This window comes from Sus scrofa, chromosome 2, assembly GCF_054392235.1.
Source record: "Sus scrofa isolate SSC_HxYL_T2T_F1_AM1 chromosome 2, Sscrofa_HxYL_maternal_Yorkshire_Landrace_v2.0, whole genome shotgun sequence".
NCBI classification, from domain to species: Eukaryota; Metazoa; Chordata; class Mammalia; order Artiodactyla; family Suidae; genus Sus; species Sus scrofa.
The window spans coordinates 40,393,692-40,406,044 of record NC_139384.1 but is presented as its reverse complement, the minus strand read 5'-3'; the positions used below and the strand labels follow the sequence as shown (position 1 = coordinate 40,406,044).

The 12,353-nt window shown below is 39.7% G+C and overlaps 1 protein-coding gene across 4 annotated transcripts in view; it reads left to right on the top strand.

Moving 5' to 3' along the window:
- Positions 1–3,525: 3,525 nt before the first annotated feature.
- ANO5 (anoctamin 5) overlaps positions 3,526–12,353 on the top strand; it is an 84,321-nt gene continuing 75,493 nt past the window's right edge. For 2 of the 4 annotated variants that reach the window (XM_021083250.2, XM_005661072.4), the window contains exon 1: positions 3,526–4,358. In XM_021083250.2, coding sequence (XP_020938909.1) covers positions 3,587–4,358 — 772 coding nt within the window. In that variant the 5' untranslated portion in view covers positions 3,526–3,586. Of the gene's footprint in view, positions 4,544–12,353 lie in introns of all 4 variants that reach the window. The other 2 variants (XM_085010093.1, XM_013994479.3) reach the window with 1 other exon arrangement.

Genomic DNA, 12,353 nt, shown 5'->3' with positions numbered 1-12,353 from the left:
GCAGCATTTTGTAAGGGGGAAATAACAAACTACACATAATACCCCTATCTACTGGTAAATCTATAACTTTACCCCGGCCAGTCGATAAACCTTTCTCATGTTTGTTGCATTTTTATTGTTTCCAAAGCCCTTTCAACTATGATTTGTTTGACTTTCACAACTTTGGGAGATGGGTGGAACAGGCCAAAGACCTTAATATCCACAGATGAGGAACAGGGAAGTAAAGTTATCTGTTCAAGGTCATTGTGCCCTTGAGGTCATTCAGGGACAGAGACAGGGAGAGAATGCAGGTCTTTTGATTCCTGAGTCAAAGATTCCATACCACAGAGCATGCTATTTTATGTGGATTGTAATCATGTTGAAAATACATTGAATAAATGAAAATAAATAATGTTTTAGGGGCTAAAACATTAATGAATGCCTATTAGTTCAAAAGGAAGACATTTACTGTAGGAGTTAAAGCCTTGATATGTAGAGAAATTGAGAAAGCACACTGATCCAAACCACAGACAGGGGCACCCATATCCTTACTTTAAATACTAGCAGGTAGAAGGATTCATCAGCTGACTTTTGAAGGATGTTTCTAGCCTCCAGATTGTAGGTCATGAACTTGTCCTCTTCAGAATTAAATCCATTTATTCAATCAGGCTTCTAGAATAAAAAATATTTGCATGCAGGTGTTGTTCAGTTTTATACATTTTAACTTTCAAACAGATCAGGGTTTCATACTGGTATCTGTAAAGTGTCTTTCTTACTGAAAACTCATTCTTTTGCTTAAGTGTTGGCCAACAAGTATTTCAAGCAAATCTTTGAAAGTTTCCCAAGTATCATCATTTATATATTTATAGTTGTGTTTCTATTGTCATTTAAACACTTTTGCATGCCATCCTTAGTATAGGACACAAAAGGAGAATTTTTTAAAAAGGCACTACCTGGAGTTCCTGTCATGGCTCATTGCTTAACAAACCCGACTAGTATTCACGAGGAAGAGGGTTCAATCCCTGGCCTTGCTCGGTGAGTTAAGGATCTGGTGTGGCATGAGCTGTGGTGTAGGTTGCAGATGCAGCTCGGATCCTGCATTGCTGTGGCTCTGGTGTAGGCCAGCAGCTACAGCTCCTATTGGACCCCTAGCCTCAGAAACTCCATGTGCCACGGTGCAGTCCTAAAAAAAAAAGACCTAAAATAAATAAATAAATAAAGGCACTACCAAATGATGCAATAACACTGAAATAAAGACTGAATAATCTGGAAACAAAGGTTGAAATTATTTGGACAGCTAAAAAAATATAATTTTTTTATACTTAACTGTGCATTCAATTACATTAAAAGAACATGTATTCATTATTCATAATTCTAGAAACATATGATTGAAGATTGTGTCTGAGAAGGCCGGGTATAGCAATGGAGGAAATTAGCAGATTCTAAAATTATGGACAAGCAAAATAAAACATTTCAGTGATAAGAATACAGAGAAGATTTCCCAAGATCTCAAGAGTTATGGATAAGATACATACCTTTCTCAAAAGAACACAGGTAAGGAGTTCCCATTGTGGTGCAGTGGAAACGAATCCGACTAGGAATCATGAGGTTGCGGGTTCGATCCCTGGCCTTGATCAGTAGATTAAGGATCCAGCATTGCTGTGAGCTGTGGTGTAGGTCTCAGATGCGGCTCAGAAAAGGTGTAGCTGTGGCTCCTAGCCTGGGAACCTTCATATGCTACAAAGAACACAAGGAACATCCAACTTTTTGTTAACGAAGTTGAGATGATACACTATCAGCAAATTCAGCATTAACATATTCCATTTAATTTTGCATAAAATCATTAATGTGTTTTCATATATATATCATTTTAAACATGGTGTACAGTCAAGAAAAATAAAACGTAATTACATAAAATTATATAAAATAATTATATTAATTTAATCTACCTAAAGAAAAGATTGTACCAGCAATCACAATATCCATAGCACCTAGCAGAGTACCTGGCATATGGGAAGAAAATGAAACAAACCACATTGTAAACATTTTATTAGATTCAAACCATTATTAATCAAGAGGTAAAAACCCAACACTTGTTACACAACCAGCAATTTATTATAATTACATGTAAGTCTATTCCTCAGACTTATGTATACTCACATTTCTAACATAATTCCAATCTGCATTAGGTAAGAAATTATGTATTGTCTCAAATCACTTGACCAGAATTGATGAAGTCCTAGAGGTTTAAATAGTGAACAGATAGCAAAGCATAGGGAAAAAAGGTGATTTCAAATTCCACAGTTAACCATAATCTCTAGTAAAACACCTCTCTAAAGACCTACTTTCTGTAAAAGGTAATTCCTGGAGTTCCCCTGTGGCTCATCTGCTAATATCTTCCTTGTTCTTAAACAAGTGACTGGGTTAAGGATCCAGTGTTACTGCTATGGCTTGGGTCACAGTTGTGATACAGGTTTGATCCTTGGTCCAGAAACTTCTGCATACTGTGGGTGCAGCCAAAAAAAAAAAAAAAAAAAAAAGTAATTCTTGGTCCTAAAATGTCAATAGAAGGAAAAAAAAAAGGTAACATGAAAATTAAGGAAGGTCAAGTCTTCCTTGGTCATATCCTCATTTAAAAAAATAAAATAAAATTATTGAAGTACAGTTGATTGTTAATGCTGTTGATTTATAATGCTGTGTTAATTTCTGCTGTACAGCAAAGTGTTCAGATGTATATATATATATATATATATATATATATACACACACATATATGTATTCTTTTCCTGGTTTATCACAGGATATTGAATATAGTTCCCTGTGTTACACAGTACAACCTTGTTTATCCATCCTACATATACTAGTTTACATCTGCTAATATCTTCCTTGTTCTTAAACAAGTGACTGCCCCAAACTCAGTCACTTTTTCCGTAGGACTCTCAAGGCCTTCAGCTCAGATCTCCACTTCACCTTTAGGGCACCATCATTTGTCTGTTCCCCCCCCCCCCCCATTAAGACAGTACTTCTTATCTCCTAGTTATTGGGGAGCTGGCTGTTGATAAAACCTCAAACACAGAACCAATTCAGAAGAGCCTGTGAAAAGTGGGACCACTGACTATGCTTGATGTCGAAGTGCTCAAGTCACTGAGAAACACTTTGAGGCCGAGCAGGGCTCAACGGACAACGGGTCACTCTTGATAGCAGCTAAAATTTCAACGCGTTTTGCCCAGACGCTTCAACTTGCTCCCCACAAGGCCCCTCGGTGGGAACTGTTAATGGTTCTCCTGAGAAAACAAGCTCATAGAAATTTGACCAAAGCAGTCCAGCTTTTAAGGGGCAGAGGCTGAACTCGAACTCAGGCCAAACATGTTTGCCTTTCCACCGACTGTGTTGGACAGAAATCACGTGTGCGTCCAGGAAGCTGGCAAAGTCAGTACTCATGCGCAGGACTCCGGAGGGAGGGGGCTGCTAGAACCTGGGAGGTCTGTCCACGCGCGGGCCTTAAGGGATGGGGTCCCCTTAAGGACGGACGGCTTTTTCTCACCCGACAAAAAATAACTCCTCAACTGGGAAGGGGTTCTCTCCTTCTAGGCGGAGGGCTGGGCAGATGGAAGAGGACCAGGCCAACTGGCTGAGGGAGCAGGTGGCCCGTCGGCGGGCGTCGGAGGAAGGTTCAGAGGAGGGAGAGGCGGCTGCCCGGGAGAACCAGGAGCCCTGGACGTGGGCCAGCCCTGTGGGATGGGACCAGCCAGGACCTTGGAGCAGGGAGCTGCCGGCTCTAGAGAGCCTGGAGGCAGCGGGCCCTGGGGGGGAACAGGAGGCGGTGGAGGCGGGACCAAGCAGGACAGAAGGCGGAAGCCAAGAGGAGCCAGGTGGCCGGGAGCCGGGCGGGCCGGGGGGCGGGGAGATGGCGGCCCCCGAGGTGGAGTTCGGGAGGAGGAGAGAGAAGCAGGGAGCGAGCCTGGAAGCAGACTCCAAAAGGGAGTTGCAGGAGGGTGGGAGTAGACAGTACTCATGGAAGCGGGGTGACCAGCATCCCGGCACGTTCCGGGAAAGGTACTGGGAGAGGTCCCAGGAGCGCTACCGGGAGAAGTCTGCGAAGCTAAAGCTCAAGAGTAAGATCGAGAAGAAGTATCGGCTGGAGAAGAAGCCCAACTGGCTGAATTTTCCGAGGCTGGGGGAAGCCGAGGACAACGAGGTTAACAAAGAAGATTTCTTCATCCCGACTCCAGGCCGGCGGCCCACGATCAGATTCAGTCTCCAGCCCAGAACTCGCCAACTGTCGCAGCTGTCCGCCTTCTGCGTCCCTTCGAACAGTGTCATCAACGAGCTGGCGAAGATGGGCGACCCGGATGTCCTGGAAATGGTGCAGGAGGAAGGTGAGAGCTGGCGGAGTGGGGCGAGTGGAGGCTGGCGGAGTCGGGCTCCGCGCGTGGACCAAGCCACTCCAGGCGCAAGGACCCCGGGGGACGTTGGCGGCCCTGCGGCCGGGCTCCCGGGGACGTTCGCGGAATGGCATGCTCTGCGCGAGACAGGATCTGCCAGGAGAACAGTCCCTGCCTGGGTAGGTGGGTAGGTGTCTGCACTCTAGGGTTTCTTCCTCAGCTCCAGCGAGGCCCGCACCTGTGTGGTGCGACCCCCCCCCCCCCAAGGTTGCGAGACCGCTTTCCTTGCTCCCGCTACGCCGCGGAGAGGTTGAATAGTGCAGGGAGGAGACGCGAGCATGCTCAGCAAGTGAACCGAGGTGCTAGGGCCTCTGAACCCAGGCAGAGAAAGGAGAGAGTCTAAGCTTAGCAAGCTTGACCGCTGTGCCCTGTATGGGGAGTCCTGTTGCTTCTTTCTAATTGCTGACTACTCTTCAAGCTTTGAGATCCTTGTTAATTATGGGAGGAGCAGACCAGACCTTAAAGGTCCATCAGCTTAAGATTTTTATGCACTTGGGAAGGCTGTCGGTTTAGAGGATTTCACTGAATATTTAGTTCCCTTGAGACATGTTTGCCCATTGTTTGCTAAGGCCTTTGCATAGACCTATTTTTTGAGGGTCTATTTTAGTAAACACATTTTCCTGAAAATGCACGTTTTTTTATGGGTCTGTCTCCAGGGCCCTCAATGATACTCGTTTCTCTCAATGACTCTATGTCTTCATGCCTTGTTTAGTATTAGATCTAAACATGGAAACAGCTTTTTTTTTTTTTTTTTTTTTTTTTTTTTTTTTTTAGTCATAAATGGTCTAGGAAGTCATACTCCTTAGTCTTCAAAAACACCAAGAAATACAATGCATTATTGCATCCCGTCTCCCCTTTCTTAACAGCTTTATTGAGAGATAATTTACATACAGTAAAAGTCACCCATTTAAAGTGTACAATTAAAATTTTAGTATATTTAGTTTTGCAATCATCACCATAATCTAATTTTAGAATATTTTCATCACCCCAAATAGAAACTTACCAGTCACTCCCCACCCCCACAACCCCCATTCCCTATCCTCAGCTCTAGGCAGCCACTAATCTATTTACTGTCTCTGTAAATTTACCTATTCTGGACACTTCATGTAAACAGACTCACAATATGTGGTCCTTTGTAACTGGCTTCTTTCTCTTAGCATAATGTTTTTGAGGTTCATCCATGCTGTAACTTGTATCAGTGCATTATTCCTTTTTATTGCCAAATAATATTCCATTGTATAGATATACCACACTTTATCCATTCATCAATTGGTGGACATTTGGGTTTTCCTTGGCTACAGTGAATAATGCTGCTGTGGACGTTTTTTGCAAGATTTTGTATGAACATATGTTTTTATTTTTCTTGGATATAAACCTAGGAGTGGAATTGCTGAATCATAAGGTGGCTCTATACTGAGCATTTTGAGAAACTGCCAAACTGTTTTCCAAGTGTCTGCACCATTTTTTTATATTTTCACCAGTGATATATAAGGGTTCAAACTTCTCCACATCTTCACTAACACTTATTATTTGTCTTTTTTATTTATAGCCACTCTAGTGGTTGGAAGTGATATCTCAATGTGGTTTCGATTTGCATTTTCTTAGTGACTAATGTGTTAACTATCTTTTTCAATGTTTATTGGCCATTGGTATATCTTTATTGGAGAAATAGCTATTCAATCCTTTGCCCATTTAAAAAATTGAGTTATTTGCCCTCTTAATTACTGCATTTGTAAAAGTTCTTTATATAGTCAGTATATGTGACTTGCAAATATGTTCTTCCATCCAGTGGGTTCTCTTTCTGTGTTCTTGATGGTGTCACTTGAAGCAACTCCCCTTTTTTTAAACAAAAAATAATTTAAAGATAGAGGGAAATACAACTGCTGAAAACTGTAAACTTTGACTAACGGCTCTGCTAAATGATGCAGTAAACTTATTTGTTATGGAAAATAATTGATGTTCAGTGGTGCAAAAGAAGTCAAATGGGGAGTTCCCATCGTGGCACCGTGGTTAACGAATCCGACTAGGAACCATGAGGTTGCGGGTTCGGTCCCTACCCTTGCTCAGTGGGTCAAGGGTCCGGCGTTGCCGTGAGCTGTGGTGTAGGTCGCAGATGCGGCTCGGATCCCGCGTTGCTGTGGCTCTGGAGTAGGCTGGCAGCTACAGCTCCGATTAGACCCCTAGCCTGGGAACCTCCATATGCCACGGGAGTGGCCCAAGAAATGGCAAAAAGACAAAAAAAAAAAGAAGTCGAATGTCTTTTAGATGTATAAAATTTGAAATCCCTTTCTGTACTTATTTAGTGGCTTCCTCCTTTGCTGAGAGTTACTTCCTGTTGTAATGTCAGTAATCTGATGCTCTTAATAGATTTTGCTTTCATTTGAAGCATTCAATATTTACTTATAATCAATCCTTCTGAAGTAGAGCTATGAGAAACATGTCCTTCAATGAAGGAAGAGTGGAGGAAAAAATGTGGGTATGCAATTTTGTGTGTATAATGAAGAAAATAATATGTCAATATGGCATTACAGATTTGACCACTGCTCTCTTTCAGATGTTAGAAGATCCAATTTAGTCTCTCAGGATAATTTTGCTTACTAGACTGTATATTTAAATTAGCATTACTTGAGGTCAAGATTACTGAATCTTTAGTCCATCTGAGGAAGATTTTAGAACATTTCACCAAATAATAACAGTTTCGTCTTTTCTTGGTAAAATTTATATTTCCTCTCGTTGTGGTAAAAGCTTTGCCTCTGATTTGGGTAGAGTAGGAGAAAAGGATATTGATATAGAATACCATATATTTGATGACTGGGTCTCATGAATGCATCCTGCTCAAATTCCTGTAACCTGTTTTGTTCACTGATCCAGAATCCAAGTGGCAGAGAAAAGTGGCACTGGTGAGAGCAGAATCTAAGGAGTGGGGGAGTCTAGATCTCTCAGATGACTCTTATTTTTCTAAATGTCTTTCAATATGTCAATTAATTTGCTGAGTTGTTTTTACTGCCCTTTTTTTGAGACTTTTGTTATTTCTAGAATCATATGAAAAGTACATGGCAATGAGGATGGTTTTTTTTGTTTTGTTTTGTTTTTTGTCTTTTTGCCATTTCTTGGGCCGCTCCCGCGGCATATGGAGTTTCCCAGGCTAGGGGTCGAATTGGAGCTGTAGCCACTGGCCTACACTACAGCCACAGAAACTTGGGATCCCAGCTGCGTCTTTGACCTACTCCACAGCTCACTGCAACGCCGGATCCTTAACCCACTGAGCAAGGCCAGGGATCGAACCCGCAACCTCATGGTTCTTAGTCGGATTTGTTAACCACTGCGCCGCAACAGGAACTCCAGGATGTATTTTTTAACACCAACAATCCTGTGGACTTTTGGAAACTCCCTTCTAAATATATGTTTCTTCCTGGAGTTTAATGACACAATTATGAAAATAAAAGTGTTGATTGAAGAAGGCTGAAAAATACTGAGTTTTTTGAGAGCTAATTTTTGAGAGTATTTTAAAAAGCTACATTTATAATTATTTGAGAGGGTTTTAAAATATAAATGGATTTCTTAAAGTAAATTCCCCAATATAGGTAAGCCTGTATCTTCTGTAATATGTATTTCCTAAATCCCCTTTGAAGAGTAAATATGAGAAAATTAAACAATTGATGTACATGTGATAAAATGAGAATGTTAACATTGTGCATTTCAGACGTAATATATATTTCTAGAATTCGTTGTATTTCCTCAGTTTATTTTCTTCACAGTTGAACACACAAGCAGTCAGTGATCTCCAATTAGCTATTTTCCTATGATCTAATAATTTTTAAAATGAAATTTTAAGGGCAATGTGCAATAGAACATTTAAATAGTTATGTAAAGAAAGACTGCTAGTAAAATATCAGTGCTCCTGAAATTGAACTATTGACTGGTTGACATTATAAGGAAGTTCAGATTTGAAATATTCATTCTCTCACTGATTTATGATACATCTGGTGTTGGAAAAGACAGTTGAAGGTTTAACATTGGAAAAGGAAGTTTTAAAGTTGAATGTAAAGTTGCTTGCATCTTTACAACTACGTCAAGCATCATGTTTAACCAATCCACCCTTTCCTTTAGTAATATGAATATTTGATTGCATATATGTTATTTTATGCTGCTGGAAGAAGTGTAAACTGAGAAGATCATTTGGCAAATGCAAGAGCTATTTTTGGGTTCTGGAATTGCTAGAGTATGTATTCTTAGTAGGGTGCTTTCAGTGAAAACTCAAAGCTGAGTTTGTGCTGGCTTGAATTTTAGCTCATATTTTATGATTCTCCATAGTGACTGATATGAAATTCTTCATAGATTTGGTTTCTAGCTGACAGGAAGAGTATAGTCAATTCTACTCACTTTAGAGGAGTTGCAGGAATAACAAAAAACTGATCTAGGATTGTTGGCTTCAAATCCCATCCCTCCTCTTCAAATAGGATTCTGCTTTGACAGAGATTTGGAGATCGTGCATAGTTTTTAACAACTTTATACTTTGTGGGTGAGTGTGAAAGTGTATCTGGGTCTATGACATGTGAATATTTGTGCGTGTGTGTGTGTGTGAGAGAGAGAGAGAGAGAGAGAGGGTTAGCATGTTTGAGAGGGAGAATGCTCTATGAGCAAATACTTCTATATTCTTTAATCTTTCTGCTTTTCAGAAAAGGATACTTTACAAAGTGCACTCCAACTGGCTTTCAGAGAGCTTGAAGTCTTGTGGAGAGAGATATACTTGGGCTAGATACTCACAAAGGGCTAAATCCAGGGTGGCAAGGGAGCAGGTAGGAGGCTAACCCAGAAGCAGATTAGGAGGTTTCAGGCAAGGTCTGAAAGGAGGATGTCCAAACTGATATAAGGGGGAAAATAAGCAAAGAATTAGCTTAGAAAGAAAAATAAGCAAGAATTAGCTTAAAAAGAAATAGGGCGTGGAAGCAGTGAGTTGAAGGGTGAAAGTGTAAGAGGGAATTAGTATGGATAGAAGATAATCTGGAATGGGAGTTCCCGTCGTGGCTCAGTGGGGCTCAGTGGTTAACGAATCCAACTAGGAACCATGAGGTTGTGTGTTCGATCCCTGGCCTTACTCAGTGGGTTGAGGATCCGGCATTGCCCTGAGCTGTGGTGTAGGTGCAGACACAGCTGGGATCTCGCGTTGCTGTGGCTCTGGTGTAGGCTGGCAGCTACAGCTCTGATTTGACCCCTAGCTTGGGAACATCGATATGCTGCGGGAGCGGCCTAAGAAATGGCAAAAAAAGACCAAAAAAAAAAAAAAAATATATATATATATATATATATATATATATATAATCTGAAAGAACTATATCATTCCCTTCCCAGATTCTCAGATAAATGCATTGCATCAAGTTCTGATAGGAGTTTGAAAGTATTTTTTCACTAGTTGTTATATGTTAAATGTGGCAAAAATAATTAGAGGAAGGAGGGGTTAATGCTTCCAGTTTTTCGACATTCTTTTACCAAAATATATAAGTACAAAATGCTCTACAACTTAGCTTAAGGTGTGCATTTGTTTGCTCTGTGCTTGGAACTATATTTAGTTCTATGTATAGTAGTGACTGTCTTTGTCTTCAAGAAAATAAATCCTCCCTACATCAGTGCTCAAGTACCATACACTGAGAAACAAAGCATGTGTGTCTTAGAATCCTATTCTTTATATACTCATAAGAGTTTACTATATTTACTATAATACAATAATAAATCAATAAATATAATAAATTAATAAATTAAATACAAAATAAAGAGTTTATTTTATATATAATAATTTATTATATTTAATCTTTATTAAAGGTTTCATTTTCATTGGAAGGTCCAACAAGAGGTAGTCGAGACGTTGTGGAATTTTGAGCTTTACATATAGACAGCACTTATGAGTAAAAACCCTTTGAAGGTGGTACTGTATGATACCTTATATTTTTCAAGTAATTTTTGCTTGTGTTTTAATCTTTTATATGAGAAAGCCTGTACTCAGAAAAGTGATGTAGTTGTAAGTAGCTACAGTTTGTTGGTTTTCATACTTTGCATACAGTAGACATTACCTTTTTTTATAGATCCTACAACAAAACGATTTGAATACAAAAGAAATTGTTTCATCTTTATTCTGACACTCTAAAATGTAACCCAAAGAATTTAAGAGAGTTCTGAAAATTAATAAAATGATAAAACATGCCCTAATAAAAATAACAATATCAATAAGGATAACTAATATTCACAGAGTTTTCTGTGCCAGTGACTATCTGAAGCAATTTATATGCATTTTTCATTTAATGCTTGTGCATATCTTAAGAGATAGACATTAATATCATTTCTATGATATTTAGTAGCTTTGAATTTATATCGTATTCTAAAGTTGCAAGGAAGACTAGGAAAAGTGGTTTTTTGTTCTTTTTTTTCCTAGTGCTCACTGCTGCACCATATAATTAGTGCTTTGTTAGTAAAGAACAAGGGGAAAGGATATTTGTGGGGAGTCAGCAGCATCAGCTGTATTAATTGCCCACCAATAATATTCTTCCCCATTTCATTAAATGCAGTCTTAAAGCCTAGGAGTCTTCAGTCCTCTTTGTCCTTCAACTTGCACATTTGAAATATGATAGCAGTCTGTTTCAAAGTTTTACTCAAATATCTGTAATCCTTCTACAATGCTTTCACTTGTCTGCTCCAACTCCAAGCCAGACTGCCATCATTTCTTGCCGTTCATCGCAACAGCCCCATAGTTTGTTTCCTTTCTCCATTCTTACTTTCTTTTAACCCATTCTCCAGTCAACAACTACTGCTTTTCCTAAAACTTAAATGTAAATATCATTTAAAAGCTTTTTTTCTGGCAGACTATTTCACTTTGAAAAAAATCCAGGCATACAAGGTCCTCCACAAAGTATCCCCAACTCCGTGCTTTTCTGGCATCTTCTCATGCCTCTCTGCCATTTACCTACACGTCTAGCTTGACCTTCATTTCTTTGAACGTGTAAAGCTGTTCCTGTCTTACAGCCTTCCTGTGTTCTCATATGACTTGTATCCTCTCAATTTGCAGATCTCAGTATAAATATTGTTTCTTGGAGAACTTTTCTGAGTTCCTCAGGTCCAAACAATACCCCTCCCTGTTTCTTTCTTCCTCTCTGCTCCTTTTGTCTCTTTTATAGCATTTATCACAATTTTCGGTCTGATTCCTCTACAGAACTGTAAATTTCTTAATAGTAAAGAATCACTACATGTAGCCATTATTACTACCGTCACTGTTATTATTATAATACTGATGATCAATGTTAAAAACTGTGAAAAGTCTGAGATCTTACTGTACTTGGAAGTTAAGTAGCCTGTTACAATTTCAAGGATACTAGTAGGAGACATGAGACACCAGGATCAGAGACAAAGGACTGTTTATTACTGACTGCAATAACAGCAGCAAGAATAGCAGCATTTTGTGCCATTTTCCTGAGCCCAGGTTGCCACAGATCAGTGCAGAGGACTTGCCCATAGGGTGGTTTGCAATACAGGAGAGCAATCTGAGTTTAGGAAACTTGAGTCTTTTTTATTGCCCAGTAATTTTGCCTTCCAGTTGCTCTAGTGGGAGACACTAATCCAATCTTTCAAGACTGTATGCAGACTTTCCCTTTGCTCTACAATGTGAGGCTATCTCTATCTCAACAAAGATCCTCGAAAGATAATCTGGAACAAAGGACCCTGAGTATCTAATTTGCAAAATGTGCAGAAGCTTGAAAGACCCAAGGAAAATTGTATCCCAATAGCATCATGCCCTTAAGTATTCATCCCTGAGTAACATACTTTGGTTTTGTGTAGTTAAATTTAGATAGTTGAAATCTTACTAAATATTTCTGCTATTTTTTGCTAAACAATTTTTGGGAGATTTATCTATGTTTTTGCATGTAATTGAAATTTATTTAG